Source organism: Eutrema salsugineum, unplaced genomic scaffold, assembly GCF_000478725.1.
Source record: "Eutrema salsugineum unplaced genomic scaffold, Eutsalg1_0 scaffold_10, whole genome shotgun sequence".
Classification (NCBI taxonomy): domain Eukaryota; kingdom Viridiplantae; phylum Streptophyta; class Magnoliopsida; order Brassicales; family Brassicaceae; genus Eutrema; species Eutrema salsugineum.
Window position 1 is genome coordinate 7,681,058 of NW_006256908.1, and position 22,702 is coordinate 7,703,759.

Consider the following 22,702-nt stretch of genomic DNA (forward strand, 5'->3'; position numbering starts at 1 on the left):
CCCGAGATGGATCTTTATTCCGTTGATGCTCTATTAAAGGTGAGACGAAATTTGTTTTTTTTTAAGCATATGGTTACTGTAATATTAGTGTGCATCTGACAAATGAAAGTCTTGTGGATTTATGCTGTAGCTTGATGAGGACAGAGTTATCACTGGATGTGATAATGGAATACTTAGGTAACAATACAAAAAAAAACTCTTCTTCCATGGGAGAAGGCTCTTTACTGTTTATCTCCGCTTTATTCAGTGAAAAATTTTATTTATATTTTGCTCCAGTCTCGTTGGAATACTGCCCAACAAAATCATACAGCCAATTGGGTCTCACGAGTTTCCTATCGAAGATCTCGGTATGTTACAGTTCACATTTTTTTTTTCTGACAACATTTTGAAGTTCGTTGTTAACTATTATACTTTGTCTAAAACAGATTTCTAACGTCAAATCTCTCTTGTAGCTCTCTCGCATGATAAAAGGTTTCTCGGTAGCACAGCTCATGACAGTATGTTGAAGGTATCATCTCTTCTCTCTAAAGCAAGCTCTCACTATAAAGAGTTACAGAAATGGATCCCTGATTTACTCATTTGTGTTCTTGGTAATGAAGTTGTGGGACCTAGAAGAAATTCTAGAAGGTTCAAATGGAAACGCATCGGGAGCTGCAGGAGATAGTGACAGCGACAACGATGAGATGGACTTGGACAATGATCCTCCCAGTCGTTCCAAAGGTAAAGAGAAACCTGCAAAACTTTCTGAAACATTTCTTTGGGATAATAACCTACAATATGATCTCATCTCGAGTTTTTTTTTCTTATGCTTGTACAGGTACCAAGAGGAAAACAAAAAGTAAATCAACTCCTGTGGACGATAGAGCTAGTTTCTTCGCAGACTTGTAGTTAGATTTTGTGTCAGAGTTGTATGGCAAGTATGTCAATTTCATACTTGAGAGTTGTCTACTTATATTCAGACAGTTTTGTTAATTGACCTTATCTTTTCTCGATGCACTCTTTACCATCACAATATTTTTTGTTCATCACCAATTGAACATGTGACACTTTGTCATGTGTTTCTTTATCCCATTCAGATCATATACAATTATACAAGATTCAATTGAAGAATATATGACAGTAAAAGTTTATTTTCTTTCGTAAGAACAAAACAAAACTCATTCTGTATACATTTTGAGAGCTAATGGGTAAGCGATCTTGTGTTCTAGAGCATACGTATACAACTTTTTCAATACAACGGAATACAAATATGATATATCAAACTAATAAAAGGAACGATCAATTTGATAAACAGAACCAACTTTCTACTGAAAACTATATTCAAGTGATGCCTTTTCTGACTTGTTTAAGCTATTGCCGATTTGATTGTCTCTGTTTCTGTAGGACGCCACCATGACTTCTGAATTGAAAGCAAGCCTTCATTGTCTTTAGAAAGTGTAAATTTTACCTTCCATTTCATGGATTTCACCATTTTCTCAACTTCCCCTATTGATTCCATGTCGTCTCTTATGATGAAAGTTCCCTCAGGCCTAAGGATCCGATCAATTTCAGCCATTACCGACTCCAAATTGCACCTGTAATGCAAAAGAAGTAAAGGGTTTAATTCATCAGATCAGATCATGAAGCTCTGCATTTGAGAATAGAGAACAAGTGATGGTATCTACCTCTTCCTCAAGGTAGAGAAAAGATGATCTGCATGGAGAAGATCGTAAGTTCTGGGATAAGTGTTGAATGATTCACACCAGTCATGATAGATTCCAAATAAACCACGTTCATATATGATTGGAAGTGTATCTGGTGCGTCCACAGGTACCACGTTCATCACCCATAACTTCAGGTCCTTCAATGCAGCAGCAAATCCTCCATAGACTGCTTTCATGTCCATCACATTTCTCACGTTAGACCAATCGATTCCCATGCCATTAAGGTATGACTCTGAGACAATAGTCTTCCACTTCTCTTGGTCCGCTGCGAAATCCTCTGGTGCAGGCTTTCCATAAACACCTTCCTGTGAATCTAACCACTCAGGAGCAGTCTCAAGCCTTTCTGGCCACATGTTGGGCCACACTGCTCCTCGCTTCGATGAATCTTCTGTCACTTTATGCATACATGCCTCAAGTGGAACATTCCTAAACCGTAAAGTTAACATATGAGCATCAGACTGCATTGGTTTACTATTAAATTGACGAAGGGTTTAAAGCCACATTACCAGGCTGCATTTTGATCATCGGAATCCTTGCAGAGAGGTGGATCATTTTGAGGTCTTTTGTTGTAACATTTATTTGAAGTTGGCTTTTGGTATATGGCAGCACCAACCTCATTCAATTTGTCTTTCTTGATTGTCACCAGCTTCCAGCACATTGCCTTTGTGAGCTCCGACATTGCTACATCACAAAGAAGGCATCTCCAAAGTTAGGAATCAATTATTAAAGCCTATATTGAGGTCAAGGAGCAAACAAAGAAGAAGAAACGAAAATGTCCCTACCTTTCCATATACCAGAATCTTCCTCGTTCTTTCTATAGACTGGAGTCGCTGACCAGACAAAGAAACCACCCGGCCTCAAAGCACGATTCAATTCCAAAAGAAGTTTACCACCTTCATTTTAAACAACAACTAAATAAGGTCATCCTATGGAATAAAAGCATGGCAAAAGAATACAATGGGACACACTTTTACCTTCAATATGCCAAGGGACTCTACAACGAGCACAATGGATAAGGTCAAAAACAGAACCGGGAAAGGGTAATCTTTTGGTTCCCATAACATTTAACATTGCAGGAATGCCACGTTCCAGCGCGAATTGCACTTGCGCCTCGTGCTCATCCTTGGGGGCAAATGACAAAGCAAGCACGTCTCTTTCGAAAAGGTAACCCCCGAAGCTAGCAACTCCACACCCAACATCCAATATAACACGGGTTCTGTTTCCCCACGCAATAGGAGGATGTGACTGCAACAATATAATTACTTCAATACTTGGCATGCCTACTAATAAGAAAATAAAGTAGCCATTATAAGAAACTGTACCTGTTGGATGAAATCAATGTAATGAAGAGCACCGTTCTTAAACTGAGTTCCACCACCAGGGAACGTGAGGTATTCACCACTCATTTTCACCCAATTCTGATGTCCCTTGATCTCTGCAAGCTTGGTGTGGGGAACATTGTTGTACCAGATCTGCAATGACACAACATAAGAATAGATGTCACGACAGAACATTTAAAGGAGCAAAAGCAGCGGAGTTTCACGGTTTGAATCCTCTAAGAAAATTATACAAAGTTCACCTTTTCCCTGCTCTTTGGCCACTTGATGGATCGCTTATACCCATCAGGAAGAGACACAAGGCAACGTGGAGATTCCTCGGGACAATGGCGCTCGCGGTGCTCATAATGCATTGTAGTATGAAGCTTCTTAATAGCTTGCAAGTTGTCAAGGCAAGGGATGTAGTCTGGACCAGCAGTCACATTGCACGTTTTCCATCCATAGCTGCTTTGATCCTTATATATCGAGGACTGTTGAGCTTTCTTCTCGTTCTGCGACTCAACCAATTGGGTTGACCAAGCTCCATCTCCGGTCGTGGTCGTCTCTTTTGTGATTTCAGCCTGGTCACCAGCTGGAAAGACGTCCTTGTTACTCTTCTCAGTGCTTTCTTCAGCTTCGTTAGCATTCTCTTCCGGTTTTTCTTCAGGCTTCTCTTCGGTTACATTACCATCCTCAGATTTGTTTTCTTCCGTGCTCTCTTCCAGCTGCGTTTTCTCTTTCTCTTTTCCTTCGTCGCTTTCAGATTCAGCTTCTTTCACAGTCTTCTCTTTCTCACCATTGCTGTCATCAGACTCCTTTCTTTCCTCGACTGCCTCGGTTTTCTCGCCAGAGCTCTCATTGAACTCGTTTCCCTCGGTAGATTTCTCAGGATCAGTCTTCACTTCGTTGTTCTCAGTCAAAGCCTCGTTCTTTTCATCAGAAAAGTTCTTTGGTTCTTGGTCGCCTTCTTCTTTGCTTACTTCATTCTTAGTAGCAGGCTCCACGTCTTTCCCAGTATCACTTGAGGAATAGACGGCAGAATCAGCCGGGGCAGACCACGAAGACATGAACATCCATGCCCCAACTAAACAGAGGGAAACTACCAGAACAATGGTAATGGTTAAGCCATAGCTCGATGATTTCTTCCCGTCTACGCGGGAATACTTCCCCATCGCCATGTTCCTCGAGTCAATGCAGCAACCTTACTCACATTCACCTGAAAACCAATTAACAAGAAGAAACGACCATGGCTCAACAAACTAGTAGAACGCAACTAATAAAAAAAAAACTGACTCAGCATTCTCTTTATTCCTACCAATGCGATTGATATCAAAGTTCATCAAACAATTTCAGGCACAAACTGACTAAATTCATTCATACTCATTAATTTTTTATGTTCATTAGATGACAATATGATTCTGCAGATATGAAAACAGAGCAAGAAACACATAATCACAGATCTGATTACCAAACTCAACCGAATTAGCTCTGCTACTCAGATCTTACTACACAATGAATAAAAAGTAAAATTTAAAAGTGGATCCCAGTTAAATAAAGCCAAAATTTCAGGACAAAACATCGGCTAATAAGTAAAAACAAGGAACTTGAAAATGCTAACAATTCGAACCAGACATCAAAGCCATACCCAGACAGAAGCAATGAGATCTAGAGAGAGGGTTTGCTGAAAAAGTAACGAACTAGATTGAGAAGCAAAGATTACCAGAAGATATGGGATGCGTCAAAGATCTTCAAAGATTGCAACTTGGTGAATAAAGGAGTAATATTTTCCGAATTGGAGCTAGTTGGGTTAATTCAACTACCAGAATCCAGTGAGCGAGCTAGTGGGTTACGGCCTTAAAACGCCAAAATCTCGTTGTCAAAAGAACGACTTTAAATATTAATAATTAAAAAAATCGTATTTTTCGAAGATTATTTATTCTCCATGCCGCGTCGATCACCGACACAGATCTCTGAACAGTGAACACTCTCCAGTCTGAAAGGTCTCTTATACGTCGCCGTTTTACAGTTAATCCAATGAAAAGAACCTGAAGTTGAACTACCTGAGCTTCTTGCCCCCATTGAGAACTATGAATCCATGTACACGTTCAGATATCATCATTTTGTTTCCCTGTGTATTCATGGAATTCAAAAGTTGCGGACGAAAGAGAATATATATATATATATATATATATATAGAAGAACTATGTTCAGATCTTATGAATCTATAATTCATTGACATGAACAGAAGACATTTTTTGTTCTTGTTCGTATATTGCTAAAAAGGGTCGCATTATTATCTAGCAAAGACATAAATGGTTGTGTACAGAGAAGAATCAACTGGCTTCTGCTGTCCACTGTTTGTTGAATTTATCCTTCTCCTGTTCTTCATCATCACCCAAAAATATATGAGTCAGAGAAAATTAGAATTTATGGAATACACTTTATGAATCACAATAGCAAGAAAATTAGGATCTGGCACTACAGAAAGTGTTACGAATACTAGAAGAAAAAATAACTAATCCTTGGATAAAAAAAACATCGAGGTAGCTATTGAGTTAAGCAAACGAAGTTTTAGAGAATAGAATCCTACAGTGGTAGCTATCGACAGTAGCCAAGTGAGTGTCGTTTTTAGATGGCTTGGAATTTGTCATTGGACTTCTAACCAATTTCAAACACTTCAAAGGAAGAACACACATGACAGAGAAATAGTAGGAATATATTCTTGAACAAGGCTTTGGATTTGGATAGAGAAAAACTGATTGTAACTCTAAGCTAAGGAGCACTATAAGTTAAGAGCCATCCACTATCGAAAATTCTTGCTCAAGTCCATAAACCCTCTTGCGTAGCTAGCTTACTAGGATGTTCGGATGCTCGGCGTCTTAAGTGATGCAGTTTTAGTGTAATTAAAAGAAACACTGCATCTAACCAGATTCTTAAAGTAAGACCAACCTGTATTTATCTTTCAGATCCTGCCATCACATCAAACAAACCGCAGCAACTCAACCACGAGGTTCGAACAACTGGTGGACCAGACGGCAAAAGACTCTGCATAGATGTCCAGAAGATTCAGGATTTTGAAAAGAAATGAGCACAAGTACAGGATAAAAGAAGAAAAACGAAATGGTACCTTTTCTTCAGAACATTCTGGCACTTCAGATTCTTTCACTCTCTTGATTTCTTTGCTTGTTTCCGCAGAAGATCCTGGACTGTTACCCTCCTTTGCTTCTGTTAGTCTAGGCCTCTCTTCCTTTTCATCATACTTTTGTTTGACAGAAACCGAGTCTGTCGAGCTCTCAACTTGCTCATTTTTGTCAGAAACCACAGCCTTTGAGACAGAAGAATCCACAGGCTTGACATAATCAACAGCAGGAGCAATTTCCAAATTTGAAGAAGTACCACCAGATTCTTGAGAAGCTGCTTTTCTGGAATTGTGAGTAACATTTTCAGGAAAGGAATTGGGTGATTTGTCCACACCATTCTGCTCGTGATCCGTTCCTCTTCCAACTGCAATAACGTCTTCCTGAGTAAAGTCTGCATCTTCTGTTTTCTCTTTAATAGTGTCCTTCCCCATACCAGATAACGGAGAAGGTGATGGATCTCTTGTCCAAGACTCTCCATTTCCTTGAGAACCAGGGGAACTCAAATTACCATCACTTTCTCCTTCATTTTGGCTTCCATGTTCCTCATTTCCTGCGTTGTTAAGTAAACTTAAAGAGATCAAAAATGAAGGATAAATTTTGATTTCAAAGTTTCGATAAAATATTGTTCAAGCCATGGATAGGAGTTCTTCTTCACTAGCTAAAAAACAGTCATAAATAGAAAGAAACATTACAACAACTGGGTCCATCATAGAGATAGCAAGGAAGACTAAAGTAAAGTCACAACCTTTGGAGCGGTAACTAAAGAAGATTGACTAAATCTCTATACACCACGATCGCCCTCAAAAACAGAATCCTACTAATTAGGCCCAAAGAATCAATCACTCTGCTTTGAATAATACCAAAAGCATCAGAGTCTAATCAAAAAGACAAAAGAAGAAACTTACCTAACAGCTTTAACACATTTGAGAGAGACTAAACATTAAAATCCGTGGACAAAGGACTTAAAACACCAAAATCCATATTTTGAGAAGGGCAATTATATGGATCCATCAACCACAAATACCAAAAAATAGTATGAATTGTGTAGAATTTCAAATAACCATTAAAGCCTTTGTTGCCCGTGCTGTCTCCAACAGCTTCTTGCTCCTTCTTCTTCTTCAAGGCCTTTCTCTTCTTCGCACCAGACGGCATGATCAGTGGACCAGCAGATGAAAGAAAAGGAGGGGTTGGTATTGGTTCGTTCACTCCAAAGGGTTCTAGAGCTTTACTTTGTCGTAGTGGGGTTTGGTTGTTTGTTTGTTTCTAGTGTGTGTGGAGTTGATTTGAGTTTGTGTTTCTCTCCTCTTTTGTCTCTATGTTTGGGGAAAATCAAATGTCACACAGTAACAGTCAAGGCAAGAGATAAGGCCCTCTAGTCTTTTATTATTTGTTATGGGATTACTAAAACGTCTCCATACGTCTCCCAAATCTAAAAATTTGTGTTCGGAATAGTTTCGAATTTTGAATCGATTATTTCGGTTTAGTCACAAGCGTGTTCTCATTGGGCTGGGCCAAAAAACTGTTCTGTTCTTATAAAGAAAATCATGCTCAGCCCATGACTTTCTCTACTTCACAAACTTTTCATGAGCAAGGAAAAAAAAAAAAGAATTGGGAGTAGACTTTTAGAGCGTAGACTAGTCCGGCCTAAGAAACCCCAAATCTCTGTTTCTTTCAGGTCTAAACACGCTTCCATCTGAGACCTATTTTTGTCTAATAGAATCGGCCGGGTTTATGACTGAGTCGAGGCCTAAAGATGCACACAGATTTGACATCTCTGCACGCTGATGCGATGTTTTGTATGAGGTCAACTTTAACGTGGCACGTATAGATGCGCTTTAAGTGACGTGGCATGATCTCTATCGTCCTTTTCGAATCATATGGACAAGCTTAAAAAAAACACCTTTTTTTTTCTTTAGAGAGATTACTGTATTTGTATTTCTTTGAGCAATGCAGAATCTATGTGAGATGAGATCTAAAGCCTAATCCAAGGCAAGTTACGGTAATATGCAATTAGTGTTTTGACTTTTGAGATTTGGCTTCTTGAAATAATCATAAGGCAGAAAAGAGTTGTGAGAAGACAAAGTCCCTTTTCCAAAATTGAGAATCATGGTGTACCACAAACTAAAGTGAGACTCTTTTAACATAGCAAAAACGTGTAACCCACCAGCGATATACAAAGGCCATGTTTACAAAAGACAAGCCAACATTCAGAGCGATACATACATTATTAGCCCCAGACCTTGTCTCTGTCTCTTTTCTTTTCAATGTTAAATTCTCTCTGCTTTAGCTAGAGACAGAGCAAGACAACCAGGAGATGAGGGGTGCTGAGTCGTTAGTAACCTTAAACCACAAGATTCTCCGGCCATGTAGGAAACTCCTGATCAGAATCACCAAGAGCTGTCCTCGGCGCCATAACCGGCATTTGAAACTCAAGAAAGCTTCCTCTTCTTCAAATTCTTCAGGGAACAAAGTCACCAAAGTAGTGGCTTTGTTCTTCCTCTCTTTCCACAAGAAGAAGCAGAAGAAAGAGAAGATGAAGCGGCTTAATGAACTCAGGAGCTTCTCGCACGCAGTCAGTGACCAGAAGAAGAAGAAGGTCCAAAACCAAGAATCAAGCAAGAAGAAAGTCTTCCCATCGAGACTCACAATGTCTTGGCTAGGTCAAGGAAAGGGTAACAGCAACACGCAGGAAGTCCCTCAAGATCACGACCCACGTAGAGACAGCACAAGTGCTTTCATTCCTTGAGATCCAATTTACCAATTTCTAACTCTCGATTATGTGGATATTTCTATGCTCTCTCAGTGCACAGTCCATCGAGACTCTACACTAATATTTACATTACGCCATACTCTCTAGCGCAGGATCAATCGTGTATTTGCATTGTGGTCATGAGAAAAAGTTAAACAAGATTGATGCATATCATTTTGTAAAGGAGTTAAGTTAATAATTAGAATCAAGAAACGACTGAAATTTTCAAGAATTCAAATAATATAAAAATACAGAAGAGAAGAAGATAGACATTGAATTTTATACATCTATCCTACAACAACAAGCACGGACCATTTGCTTCATTCCCTACCTAACCATAGGCATACCATCAACTCACCGAAACCAGCGAGAAGCTTGATACATCATGAGGTATTATTAACCGACCAGTTCTTGACATCGTCTCCATTGTATGATGATGACCTGAAGCATTAACAAAAACCAAAGAAAAACGAGAAATTTAAATGAAGAATTAAAAAAGCTTAGCTTAAGGCTTCCTTCTACCTTAAAGGAATAGACAAATAGCTTGAAGCTCTCTAAACAATTTACTCTGTAAGAAAAGACCAGACTTTAAGGTCTAAGACACTGTAAGGAAAGACCAGACTTTAAGGTCTAAGAGATTCTTGCCCACGATCCTAAAGAGCAACACTAAATTTAGAACACCACATAACAACTGAATTCAGAGGGACCCTGCTTGTAAAAATTCCCCAACAAAGCAACGAACTGGAATCGCAATCGACAATCTAAACTGCGAAGCAACAGACTTAAAATTCCAGAACTAATAAAATAATTGAAGCTCAGAACTCACATAGCAGCTAGGAGAATCTCTAGAGGAAAATGAAAAAAAAGAAATTAAAATCAGTCGAGCAAATCTTACTCCTGGGAGAAGATAAACCTGGAACGAAGTCGTAGCAGTTCAAAAGAAATGAAGAAGCCATGGCAGTATTAGCGGTAGGAAAAGGGTAAGTTTAACCCTAAGAGAGAGAATTAAGAGTGTATTTAAGTAAAGTAATGTTCTTTGGTGAGCCGCGTGCTTACAGTTCTGCACAGAGCACATAAACCAATGTTTGTGTGTGTGAGAGAGAGAGTGAGAGTGACTTTTGTTTTTCGGTTTCGACGGTTTCGAAGGTCTCCTTGGCGTTCTTGAGAAACAGACTTTTCCGCGCTTCAATTTGCTAAACGGATATGGATCATTAGTGGGCCAACGAATAGAGCTAAATTAGCTCTTAGTGGGCCAAAGAATGGAGCTAATTAGCTCTTAATGGGCCGATATAATCCAAATTTTCATTAAACACAAAATATGGAATACATTCCTCTCCTTGAAATCACCGGCAACGACTTTCTAACTCTCTCTCTCTTACAATCAATGACAACAAAACAGCTGTTTCTGTTCAACTTTTGTCCACATCTGCACAACAATAATCCAACTCAGATATATTCATCACACTTCCATAACTTCACAAAAGACACACTTGACAAACTTTGGATATTTCTTTCTCATAAATTAACACAAATAGTTTACTTCTATTTTTCCAATACAATTGAGGGAAAAATAAAACAGTTTTTTTAAAAAAGGGAAAAAATGGATCAATTTCTTTCTTTCTTTTTCACATTTTTCCCACCTTCTACTTAAACAAAAACAACACGGGAAAAGCTGGAAATTTTCCCCGTAAATTGCTAAAAATAATAATAATTGGGAGATGATGATGATGATAAAATGGGAAAACCGGTAGTAGTAGCAACGGTTCAAGCCTCCAAAAAACCGGTTAACCTAAGAACCGAATTCCTGACCCGGCTCAGATCTCTCCCCTTGAGAGTCCTTCCGCTACCTGTACAAACGGAAAACGCCACTTGTCCTCCTTGGATCCTCCGTCCGACGATAATATGCGGCGGAACGATCTCTCTTCCTTCGTCGGAATATTCCTCATCGGTGTACTCATCATCGTCTTCTTTCCCGACGTATCTCCGGAACATGTTCTCTGGGATATTCACCGGAAGCGAGCTCGACAACGACGCCTTCTCCGTTCTCTTGATTATCCGCCTCGTCTTCTTCCTCTCCTTGAAACCGAACATTAGATTCTCATTCTCTTCGTCTCTCTTGAGAACGGAGCTGAAATCGTCGGAGAATAAAACCTCGGATTCATCGAACTCCTCTGCCATTTACAGAGAGGAGTAATTCAGATCAGCTCAGGAGGTTAGTTATGAGACGAATACTCGGATGGAGATAGAGAAGAGAAACTTAATATCTGTAGGAAAATGGGATTTGGGTTTTTTATAACAGAGGAGGAAGAGAGAAGAAGACGAAGGAAACGTAGAGAGAGTTTCTTGAGAAGTTGTGTTTTGGGGTTTTGTGTGTATGTTAATGTTAATGAAATCGGATGATGTCATGATGATAATGGCATAGAGTGCGGACCCCGCTTTACTTTCCATTACATTTTGACACTTTTAACCACAATTTATATGAATTTTTCTTCTTTTTTAAAAAAAATAATGATATGGACATAATCTTATCTATACGTGTCTGTGTGATGCAGACTGAGACTGGGACTCCCGACTGGATCGTCCTTTTGGTCACCATCAAATTTAAGTCTCATCAGATTTCTTCGTCTTGCTTTAAAGTTTAAAGCTTTGTAACTGTTTGATAGCATTCTTTAAATCTTTGTTCAAGAAAGTCTCTTAAAAGATGTAAGATTTATTAGCTTTATACTTTAAGAACTGAATCAAGTGTTGTTAGTGGACTATTTGTTCCCTAATAATTGACTACTTGTCTCATTGATTTAAGCCAGGAATTGAAACTTATTATGAAATTATATAACCATTTATACTTAACTATCTATAAATATTTTTTATTGACAAAAAAATAAGTATTTTTATGAAACTCGGAAATTAATGAATTAGGTTTAAAATGATCATTATTACCAAAAACAATAATTATATGTCTATATACGTTGAACTTTTTTCCAGAGCATATAAAAACACTTTCACTCAAACAGTTTTAGGTAGAGCTGTATATGAGCATTCAATACTTTTATGAAACATCATAATCATGAAAATATCCCTACTATAAATATCATGATCATATATAATAAAATGGTTTCAAAAAATTCTTTGGAATTTTTTTTCCTTATCTTTTACATATTATTATCATATCTGATGGCATATTTTAGTTATGATTGTCAATAACCTAGCTAATTGTTACACGAGTATTTTTTTATTTATTAAAACAACAAGAATTAGTTAGAGGTTTACCACACACACAAAAAAGCTTTTTAAATTTTTTTCTGAGTCAGGTCACTTTTTAATTAAAGTATATTAGCATTTTTGTATGTATTTAACCGATAGAGAATATACCCATTTTATTTTGCTTAGACATAATCCTCATCTTTGGGTTAGAAGAAAGAACTATTAGTTTTTTTTTTTTTGCTTTTCACTTTGCAAAGTTTTAATACTTGTAATACAAAAATTATTTATCTTGGAAGCTTCGACAAAAAAAAATTATCTTCGAAGGTGTACTGTTTTTAAATTCGTTAGTTTATTTTGTTCCTCTTATTTTTATGGGAAACGTCATATTCTTTTAAAATACACTAATAACATAATTGTATATGTACATTGCAAATATGATGTCAAAACACGTGAAATTGTCATATTCCGTAACTTGTCTCTCATGACATTTCTCATGCATGGTTTACAAAACATGATATGTTTTTTGAAAGAAACAAAAATATCTTGGTATTCAATCTATAATCTATATGATTCGAAAAAATATTCAACGCCATGAAAACATATAAACTAAATACCATGAATCTTCTACACTATTAAAAATGTAGGAAAATAATTAATAAACTTTCGATGACTTGTCTAAATTTTGAAGTAAGATAAGGGGAATAATATATAGAGTCTCTAATATATATGGGAAGTTGGAAACAATACTTTAGGTGTGTTTTACTGGAAAAGGAATCTAGACGTCTGCGTGTACAGGCACACCAGGCTCCGTTGCTTTCGGCTCACGCGTACTGTTTTATATAATTGGTATTGTATATCGTATAATACTATTTCTACGTTATTGGTAATCTGGAATATATATATCCATTTATAAACATAGTAACAAATATGACTTTAAGAGGTAGATCTGACCGCAGTGGCCTTGTAACTAGTAGATCTGGAAGCGGTGGCTACGGTTCATCTTGGCTTCAATTGTTGATGGATTAGTCACTATCAGTCGTAGTTTAGAAAATTCCCCTTTCTTGTATTACAGATTAATTTCACTAATTATGAGAATCATATCCGTTAATTCAAGTTGGTGGCTCTGCCTCTGCTCTAGTAAGTATTCATTGGAATCGGACTCCAACTAAGAGAATAAGAGATTATTACAAGAATCCAAAGTTTGGTGAAATAGGTATTCTTCTTAGTTTTATGTGTAACTATAATTCAGTTTGTGTGTTTTATTTTAGTTTTTTTCGTTTTTTTTTTTTGCTCGGTTCATTCGACATCAAAGAAATATAAAACTCCTAATTAATCAACTGTTTAGGGTGGTAATTTTGGTAATTCTGTTGATATCAACAAAATAACAAAATAAAACCTCTTCCCATCTGGGTGAGTGCGTATGACTCATTAAAATTAGAATGATAGTCGTGATCATATCAGGTTAAAATAGTGTTGGACGTTTTTGGATTACTGCATGTGTTTAATCTATGGGACTTCAACATATAAATAAATCCACGAAGGCACGAACTGCATACACATAAATTACATTAATCTGCAATATTCGAATATTCGATGTGGTGATGTAGAGCCCTTTCCCATTATCTCAATCATTAAATAATGGGTATCAATCAAACAAATTGTAAAAAACGTAGCAGCGCCGGAAACAAACGTTTTTTTTTTTTTTTTTGTTAAAGACCGGAAACAAACGTTCTTTTAGAAAAAACTTTCATGCGATCTTGTACTAATTTCAATATTTAACTATGACACTATACTTACCTGTTTTCTCTTATCATTTTCTATCATCAATCGAATCATATAATGTACTCATCTGATCAAATATATAGAGTAAGAAAAAAAACAACAAACTAATTTCTTTTTCGGGGCAGATAGACTTGGGATCTGAAAACCGGCGGAGCCCCACATGGGTCCTACTTTCCAGATCTATCTTCTAGTGCGACTAGTATTTTTAAATTTGTGCGAATAGTGTTTTGGTGGAGTAATCATTTCAATATGCGATGATAAAATTAAACAGTAATACTATAAACCCTCATGTTGCAGATAAGCTTATAATCATAAGTCATGGCCCTCATGGATATATGGTCAAAATGTCTTCAACTTTATCGTTAGAACAAAAAAAAACATATTCTGAGATCAAAGCCCAAAAAAAAAAAAAATTAAAGGGCTTAAGACTGGGGTTTGACACGTTGAGTCACATAATGTTTGTTCTTCAAAACTAGGTCATCTGTCACATAATGTTTAATTGGTAATTTATATAATCCTACTAGTATAGAAGATGATGACTGATCTGATCAGTACTATAACTGTAATTAAATGTTTAAAACGAACTGAAATTTTTAATGGAACCGAAAAAATGCGATGACATCGCCTTACATATTGGTTTTCGTTCTGTTCGATTAAAATTCTAAAACCCATCGAGACAGTTGTAAATTTTGATTAGCTCCTTACGATAATACACCCACTCCATACGATAATACACCCATCTCTGGTTGTTCTTCTGTCTAAGATGCTGTAAGGGCTAAATTAATCCGCCCGTGAACCGTGATAATTAAATATGTCGCAAGGTTTAAAATGAGCGAGGGCCTGAAATATATTATTTTATATAGGGGAAAAAAATTATAAAATACATTAATATTTATGTGTGCATACGACCACATCCCGGCGTGTACGTATGCATATATATAACGTAGGAATACATAGATATTTGTTTATATATTAAAGGAGTGCATACACAGATATTTGTTTAGTTATATATATGTATATATCTGTGTTTATATGTATTGTGAAATAATGGTGTTGTGCTGGCTACGGAACGAACCACAAACTGGTTTATCCTGATTATACGTTGCTTACTGTTTTGGTTTAAATTTAACGCGCACGTAAATATCACATGGACATCTAGTTCAGTAAGACAGATTTACATATCTATTTTCGTAAGTAAATCATTGGCCAATAGTTGATGTTTTTGTTAGGGTTCTTGAACATTGTATTTAACTTTTAAGTCATGCATGCTTGGATAATCTAACAGGCAGCTTGCAAACATGGGAAATCAAGTTCATTCAAAAAAAAAAAAAAAAAAAAATTGATAATCAAGAATACGTACATATTTTAGTTTACTTCTTGTTTATATTCGTTTTAATGACTTTGAGTTCAATTTTCTTTATATACAGTTCTGCTTACAATTTTCCTTTACATTAATTAGAGTTTAACTGATATATGTCAACTGATACTGAATATAGTCGAGTACGTAGAAGAATAGCAAAAACAATTCAAATAAAAAAAAATTGAAATAATTGTAAATCAGTCAAAGTTATTTTTAATATTGAAATCTTTTCATTTTATATAGTTTTATTTTTTATTTTTTTGAAAAGTGATTCCACTATATATATATGTATGTTAATACTATAAATAAAAGAAATAGTGGAATCATGTTCTTGACATAAAAACGTAAAAATATTGTATATCATTCATCACCAAAATAATATTTTACAGTCGCGGTAAATTAAAAAGAAAAACTATTATCATTGATAATATTTGAAACTAGGTAGCAAGACTAATCAAATTTACAAAAAGCACACTCTAATGAGTTGCTATAATATGGCCCGAAAATAAACCCAACAAGAACTAAGGTATTTGTTAGGAGAGAGTCCAATATAACAGGCCCACGCAGTTTGAGAAGTTTACGACCACTGTCCGCCTGAACGATCGAGAAGGACAGCCTTGGAAAAACTAATACATACTGCAGATGATAACCAATTGAGCTTCTACACGATGCAAAAGAAACTTTTAACCATTCTCTCTTGTTATATATGATTCAAATGTAATGAATCTTTTTTAGCCACATAAGTTGAAATCCAACACTAACAAATATCTTAAGAAGTTGATACATTTCAGATGTTGATAGATATATCAAATCCAAAATATTCATATAAACTAATTAGTGTTTCTGATTGTTGAGTAGATGCAATTTTTTTCTTTATAGACAAAACCATGTAACATATCAATTACAGAGAAAAAAATCATATGCATAAGATCGTGGAAATAAAGATTAGTTAAGTTATTTTGATTGCGTGCTCTGCTGGTGAAAGATTTGATCTGTTATGTTGTCAGCGTTTCGCCAAGATTTGTTCAAACCAGCTACATTATATACATTTTTTTTTGTTTTGGTTTTATAATAAAAAGAAGAAGATAAAGAAGGACGGACTAGCCTTTCTGTAGTCATATCCCAAAACAATAATATATAAAATAAATCACGTTTTAAACCAATGTATATTAATTAATTTTTATAACTCATATATATGGGAATGGACTTTCTCGTTTCACATCGTGGACTTTTCAGATCTTTGAGTTTGATATCGCTTTAATTAGTTTGGTTTAGAAGAGCAAAATTAATGAGTTCGGTTTAGAATTTGTCCGGTATCCGTGTAATTTATATGGGTTTGTTGTTTATTGGTTAAATTAGGTTAATTTAGTTGGAGTGCAACCAGGAGCGGAATTATAAATGATAAAAACTGTTAAATAAATATTTATAAAGTAGAAATACGTTTAAAAATAGGAACATTAGTAAACAATTTGAAATTACACTATAACTTGAAAAAAATTGGAGGGAGTGGAGCAGCTAAAGTATGTAACTCCAATCAGAACGCATATTGTTTTTACCTTTGGTGCAATCCGGTTTAATTTGGTGTAACCAAACCAATCAAGAATGCCCACGATTATACAAATTTTAAATTTAAAGTTGACTTTATTTTCATTTTAAGACAATGTAAGCTCATTTTGATCGATGCAGAATAGAGAAAAAAACAAAAAAAAACAAAAAAAAAGAGAGAAAGATGGAGATGGCAAACACAAAATGGGTGGCTGCTGCGGCGAGCATATGGATACAAAGCTTTAGTGGAGCAAGCTACACCTTTGGAATCTATTCTTCACTTCTCAAATCATCTCAATCTTACGACCAATCTACGCTTGACACCGTCTCCGTCTACAAAGACATCGGAGCAAACGTAGGCATCCTCTCCGGCCTCTTCTACACGGCGGTTGCAAGCGGCAGAAGCGGTAATGGTCGCTTCTTTAGTGGGCCATGGGTTGTTATATTTGTTGGGCTTCTCCAATGGTTCGTTGGCTATGGTTTCATATGGATGGCTGCATCGGGAGTGATCGGACGGCCTCCCGTGGCTGTGATGTGTTTCTTCATGTTCTTAGCCGGTCATTGTCAGCCGTTCTTTAACACGGCGATTGTTGTCACCGCCGTTCGTAACTTCTCCGACTATGGTGGGACCGCCGTTGGTATAATGAAGGTAGGCCATTTATATATGTAGTTTAAGACTAGGTATAAAAGAAATATAATAGTATCAATTGGTTTATTATTTTTAATTCATGATAAAAGACCAAGTATAAGAGAAACCTGTAACTTTTATTTTTTAAGTATTGAGCTAGTAAATATACTAATATGATGATGTCAACGACCGACCTCTTTACCATATCTAGCATAATATAACTAGTGAAAGTCGGTTTTTGTAAAGAAAGTAGAGATATATGTGATTAATTAGAACAAAATCTTGATAAGTAATGTGGCACTCAAATACTTATGTTGCGGTTTTTAGGGTTATCTTGGGCTAAGTGGAGCAATTCTTGTTCAAATTTACCACATCTTCTGTGAAGGCGACCCAACGAATTACATTCTTATCTTGGCCGTTGTACCATCACTTCTCATATTGATGGCAATGCCATTCGTTAGAACGTACGACACAGTCATTGAAGGAGACAAGAAACACTTAAACGGTCTCTCAGCCATCTCTTTGATCATCGTCATCTATCTTTTGGTCGTCATATTGGTGGAAAATGTTATCGGGATGTCAAAGCCTATGGAGATATGCTTCTTTACTCTTTTGCTTCTCTTGTTGGCGTCTCCTCTCTTGGTCGCGGTTAGAGCACATCGTGAAGAGAAAGAGAGATTTTTGTCTTTGAATTTTCCGGTTACCCATAGAACCACATTGCTTGAGTCTCCTAAGCTCAATACTTCTCCCGGTAAGGTTTAGTATATTGGCAAATGGTATCTTTTGACTTTCGTCATGAAATGAATAATATCGCTTACATGTTAGTTTAGGTCTCTTACTTATGTAATACTTCTCCAAGTGAAATTCCTAACACATTTTAACCAACCCGACAGACTTTAATGTTGTCATGACCAACGACATGGATGTCATCGAAGCAATATGCACAACCAACTTCTGGCTTCTATTCTTGGCGATGATATGTGGAATGGGTTCCGGACTCGCAACGATAAACAACATCAGACAGATGGGCGAGTCACTTCGCTACTCAACGGTTCAGCTCAATTCTCTGGTCTCTTTCTGGAGCATATGGAACTTTCTAGGCCGGTTTGGGTCAGGTTACATCTCAGACGCCTTTTTACACAGTCATGGCTGGCCAAGACCGATTTTCATGGCCATAACTCTAGGCCTCATGGCTATAGGTCACATTGTCATGGCCACCGGTTTAGTAGGAAGCTTATATATCGGGTCATTGTTGGTCGGTTTAGCGTACGGCTCACAATGGGCACTCATGCCGACAATAACCTCTGAAATATTCGGGATACTTCACATGGCAACTATATTCTACACAATTTCGATAGCTAGTCCGGTTGGTTCGTACATTTTCTCAGTGAAGGTAATAGGCTACTTCTACGACAAGGTGGATTCTGAGGATGATCATTCTTGTTATGGGAATCATTGTTTTAGGACTTCGTTTATGATAATGGCGGTCATGGCTATGCTTGGATCTCTTATTGCTTTTGTGTTGTTCCTCCGCACAAAGAAGTTTTATGCAACGCTTGTGGCCAAGAGGATGTGGAAATAATTACTGAAGCTAGTGTCAGGATTGTGGCTCTCTATTTATTTTTATTTTATTTTATTTTTGGCATTTTTCCCTCATGTATATTCTTTTTCTTTTTTTTTTCATGTATATTCATATGTATTGTTTGTCGAATGTAGAAAGTGTGTGTGTTGTGAACTACTCTAAAGGAAATTGAGTCATATGATTATCAATATCAATTTTTTTACAACAAATCATAATATAATTAATGTACTCCCACCGTTTTTTTTTTTTACTGTTTTACTGAGTTGTTTAACTTGCAACATTTAATGTTCCAACAAAACAGAAATTCTTCTTACATGCGAATTAATTATCCAGTTAATTGTGTGTTTGCGTGTCTTAAAGCATACACAATCAATAGGCAGGCCTGACAGTAATACAACTCATCATACTTTGTCTGGTCAACTTGTTTAGAGTCAGCGTATCAACGCTAATAATACCCTTTAGTTCTCGCAAGAGCAAGCATATAAAAAGGCACTAACCTTTAATCAATTCTTTACTCAGTCTCGATGTTCACGATGTCCAAAGAGCAATTGAATACTTCTTCTCTTCATTCAAGTTCTGAGTTTTAACATCAACAGAGCTGAGACTTGCTTTTAATACAGTTGGGTAGTAAAAATCGAAACTTGCTTCAATTTATTCTCCACAAGAAGCAGAGAGAGAGGGAGAGATGGAGAGAGTAAACACGAAATGGGTAGCAGCAGCAGCGAGCATATGGATTCAAAGCTTTAGCGGAGCTACATACACATTTGCAATCTACTCTTCAATCCTCAAATCATCGCAATCTTATGACCAATCTACCCTCGATTTCGTTTCCGTCTTCAAAGACATCGGTGGCACTCTAGGCATCTTCTCCGGTGCCCTCTACACGGCCATGACTTCGAAGCCAGACGGTCGTGGTGGGCCTTGGGTTGTCGTTTTCGTCGGTTTGGTTCAGTGGTTTCTTGGATTCTTTTTCATGTGGGCTTCCGTTGTTGGGCTTATTGCGCCGCCGCCTGTGGCCGTGATGTGCTTGTTCGTGTTCTTGGCTGGTCACTCGCTGCCGTTTTTCAACACGGCCAATGTTGTCACCGCCGCTCGTAACTTCTCTCATTACGGTGGTACTGCCGTCGGAATTATGCAGGTAAGAAAATCGTGAACAAGATTTTGTTTAGTTTGGTTTAAGGAATCAATTAGGTGGAATCTGAAACTCATACATTTCTCAAATGAAAAATGAAGAATTGAAACTCATTTCACATATATACCAAATTTGAGCCATCTTGTGTGAGAGTTTCTTGAGTTAGTGTTAGATACGGATACTACTATTTCTCAAAAGATTTATGCTTTAGATGTTTTAAATTGTGATTTCATCTTTTGAATCCAGATTTGCTCGCATCCTAGATGGGTTATTTAGTCTGTTTCACTCGAGTCTTTTGTTGTATAATATTAATTGTTGGTTTACATATCCAAAAGCTAGCTCATTTTTTCTTTGTCTTCAGGGATTTCTAGGTCTAAGTGGAGCAATTCTGATACAATTGTACCACGCGATCTCTGGCGAAGGTAACCCTGCAACTTTCATTCTTCTCCTAGCCATAGTACCAACGCTTGTCATCTTCATGACTATGCCTTTTGTAAGAGTTTATGAAACGGTCACCACTAGTGACAAGAAACACTTGGATGGTCTCTCTGTCATCTCTTTGATCATCGCCGCTTATCTTATGTTCATTATAACGGTCCAAAACATCCTGGGTTTATCACGGTCCATGCAGATCTTCTCCTTCGTCCTTGTGCTTTTTTTGCTTGCCTCTCCTCTTTTGGTTGCTGTAAGAGCCCTACGTGAAGAAAAACAGACACTTTCGTCTCTGGATTGTCCTGTTCTCGACACATCCGCCTTACTCATCTCTCCTAGTCCAAATGTTTTTCCAGGTAAATATGCTCACACATGATATTCACATGAACCTCTAATCAGCACACTAAACACAAGGTTGTGCAGGTCTAGATCATGTGGTTACAGAAGACTCAAACATATTGGAGGCAATGAGCACAATGAACTTCTGGTTACTCTTCTTGGCGATGCTATGTGGGATGGGTTCTGGCTTCGCGACTGTAAACAACATGAGACAGATAGGCGAGTCTCTTCGCTACTCTACGGTTCAGCTTAATTCTCTGGTCTCTCTCTGGAGCATATGGAACTTTCTAGGCCGATTTGGAGCCGGTTATATCTCAGACACATTCTTACACAAACACAGCTGGCCAAGACCTGTCTTCATGGCCATAACTCTAGGCATTATGTCTATAGGCCACATTGTAGTGGCCTCTGGTTTACGGAATAGCCTCTATGTTGGTTCGGTTTTGATCGGTATGGCATACGGTTCGCAATGGTCGCTCATGCCGACAATCACATCAGAGATATTTGGGATCCGGCATATGGGAACGATTTACTTCACGATTTCCATTGCAGGTCCTATCGGATCGTATCTTCTATCTGTGAAAGTAATAGGTTACTTCTACGACAAGGTAGCTTATGACAATTCTTGCTTTGGAAGTCAATGTTTCAGGACATCATTTCTGATTATGGCGTCTGTGGCTCTCTTTGGCTCTTTGGTTGCTTCTGTATTGTTCTTCCGCACAAACAAGTTTTACAAAAGGCTTGTAGCCAAGAGGAACTTGAAGTGAACTTGCACATTATATATTGTTTTTATATATTTGTGAATTGAAGTTTGAAAATAAAAAGATACTATTGGCAAATCCAAACGCTACGATTGAATCAACTCATCCTGTTATGGTGGTTGAAAGATTCACCATAGAATTAGGAGACAAGTATTAAATGTCTTAAATAAAAAAAAAAACTAGAATTATAAATTAGTTTGATTCCCTTAACATATATCTGAGAAAATGGTAAATGAGCAAATACTTCCAACAAAATTCACAACCTTATTATTTGAAAGATAATTCATGTGAGAAAATTCTTAAACTTTTTCTAATCACATAATTTTGTTCATAGTATATGTTAACATCAATTACATGTTGAATTGTTCGAAAAAGGCACCGCCAACTTTTTTTAAATAAATTTGTTTTTAGCATAAATTCAGCTAGCAAAAAAAAACTAGGAGAGAGAGGTAAAAGTGTAACACATAAGTGATTTTTCTTTTTTTTTTTAAAAAAAAAACTATAATGTGTATGTATTGGGAAAGGTTACACATTATAGATTTTTTTTTTGTTTTTAAATGTGTAAATGAATTGGGAAAAAGTAGGGTAGAGAGGTTGAAATGTAAAACAAAAAAAAGTAGGAGAGAGAGGTAAATGAATTGGAAAAGTTTTGGAAAGTCCTCAGTCCATATGTCAACTAAAAAGAGTTTGGGAATATAATTTCTGCAGATTATCGATTAAGACAAGTTCATATAGCGTGCTGCAAAGAAAGTTATTCATTGTAGTACTAGTATATGTAGATTCAATTGGAACATATAAATTGTCGACTGAAAAAATTGTTTTTGTAATTATTTTTATAAATATAATTAAAATTTTTAGATGACAAAAAGATTTTAGGAAAAGTTACAACAGGTTAATATAATCATATTCTTATTAATCAATGCTTTGTAAACTACACTGTGTCGGTCAGCTTGACCGGTTTTGCTTAAACCTTAAACCCTAGATTGATTTTAGGGTTCTGTTTCATTATCGTCAAGACAAAATTTCTGCAGT

General features: G+C 36.7%; 7 protein-coding genes and 1 long non-coding RNA gene across 11 annotated transcripts in view; 4 read left to right on the plus strand and 4 right to left on the minus strand.

The window, feature by feature from the left end:
• The window catches only part of LOC18026999 (WD repeat-containing protein 55), a 2,945-nt gene extending 1,837 nt beyond the window's left edge, over positions 1-1,108 (plus strand). For both annotated transcript variants that reach the window (XM_006410507.2, XM_024148229.1), the window contains 6 exons: positions 17-39; positions 131-177; positions 277-347; positions 453-508; positions 600-720; positions 818-1,108. In XM_006410507.2, the coding sequence (XP_006410570.2) occupies positions 17-39; positions 131-177; positions 277-347; positions 453-508; positions 600-720; positions 818-888 (389 nt within the window). In that variant the 3' untranslated portion in view covers positions 889-1,108. The remainder of the gene's footprint in view (positions 1-16; positions 40-130; positions 178-276; positions 348-452; positions 509-599; positions 721-817) is intronic.
• Positions 1,109-1,144: 36 nt separating this feature from the next.
• Positions 1,145-5,180, minus strand: LOC18027001 (probable methyltransferase PMT25). Of its 2 annotated transcripts, none has more exons than XM_006410510.2 (8): positions 4,740-5,180; positions 3,283-4,235; positions 3,026-3,175; positions 2,678-2,948; positions 2,486-2,596; positions 2,210-2,384; positions 1,665-2,129; positions 1,145-1,574 (listed from the first exon to the last, which is right to left on the minus strand). In XM_006410510.2, the coding sequence occupies exons 2-8, from the start codon at positions 4,195-4,197 to the stop codon at positions 1,346-1,348; spliced, it is 2,316 nt and encodes a 771-aa protein (XP_006410573.1). In that variant the 5' UTR covers positions 4,198-4,235; positions 4,740-5,180; the 3' UTR covers positions 1,145-1,345. The 2 variants fall into 2 exon arrangements, with proteins under 2 accessions (XP_006410573.1, XP_006410572.1); XM_006410509.2 differs by lacking the exon at positions 4,740-5,180 and adding an exon at positions 4,665-4,683 and having other exon boundaries at positions 1,152-1,574.
• Positions 5,181-5,236: 56 nt separating this feature from the next.
• Positions 5,237-7,443, minus strand: LOC18027002. Of its 2 annotated transcripts, none has more exons than XM_006410512.2 (4): positions 7,221-7,443; positions 6,147-6,709; positions 5,969-6,064; positions 5,237-5,402 (listed from the first exon to the last, which is right to left on the minus strand). In XM_006410512.2, the coding sequence occupies exons 1-3, from the start codon at positions 7,309-7,311 to the stop codon at positions 5,975-5,977; spliced, it is 744 nt and encodes a 247-aa protein (XP_006410575.1). In that variant the 5' UTR covers positions 7,312-7,443; the 3' UTR covers positions 5,237-5,402; positions 5,969-5,974. The 2 variants fall into 2 exon arrangements, with proteins under 2 accessions (XP_006410575.1, XP_006410574.1); XM_006410511.2 differs by having other exon boundaries at positions 5,237-5,397; positions 7,221-7,442.
• A 925-nt stretch (positions 7,444-8,368) lies between these two features.
• On the plus strand, positions 8,369-9,007 carry LOC18027003. Its single transcript, XM_006410513.2, has one exon. The coding sequence runs from the start codon at positions 8,474-8,476 to the stop codon at positions 8,903-8,905; it is 432 nt and encodes a 143-aa protein (XP_006410576.1). The 5' UTR covers positions 8,369-8,473; the 3' UTR covers positions 8,906-9,007.
• Positions 9,008-9,082: 75 nt separating this feature from the next.
• LOC112081630 lies at positions 9,083-10,000 on the minus strand. The gene is made up of 2 exons (XR_002896561.1): positions 9,804-10,000; positions 9,083-9,349 (listed from the first exon to the last, which is right to left on the minus strand). It is a non-coding gene; the product is annotated as an uncharacterized LOC112081630 (long non-coding RNA).
• A 332-nt stretch (positions 10,001-10,332) lies between these two features.
• LOC18027004 lies at positions 10,333-11,295 on the minus strand. Its single transcript, XM_006410514.2, has one exon. The coding sequence runs from the start codon at positions 11,084-11,086 to the stop codon at positions 10,673-10,675; it is 414 nt and encodes a 137-aa protein (XP_006410577.1). The 5' UTR covers positions 11,087-11,295; the 3' UTR covers positions 10,333-10,672.
• A 5,685-nt stretch (positions 11,296-16,980) lies between these two features.
• On the plus strand, positions 16,981-19,135 carry LOC18027005. The gene is made up of 3 exons (XM_006410515.2): positions 16,981-17,445; positions 17,752-18,175; positions 18,318-19,135. Exons 1-3 carry the CDS (start codon positions 16,981-16,983, stop codon positions 19,004-19,006), a joined length of 1,578 nt encoding a protein of 525 aa, XP_006410578.1. The 3' UTR covers positions 19,007-19,135.
• Positions 19,136-19,691: 556 nt separating this feature from the next.
• LOC18027006 (protein NUCLEAR FUSION DEFECTIVE 4) lies at positions 19,692-21,701 on the plus strand. The gene is made up of 3 exons (XM_006410516.2): positions 19,692-20,144; positions 20,500-20,926; positions 20,994-21,701. Exons 1-3 carry the CDS (start codon positions 19,692-19,694, stop codon positions 21,674-21,676), a joined length of 1,563 nt encoding a protein of 520 aa, XP_006410579.1. The 3' UTR covers positions 21,677-21,701.
• The last annotated feature ends 1,001 nt before the right edge of the window (positions 21,702-22,702 follow it).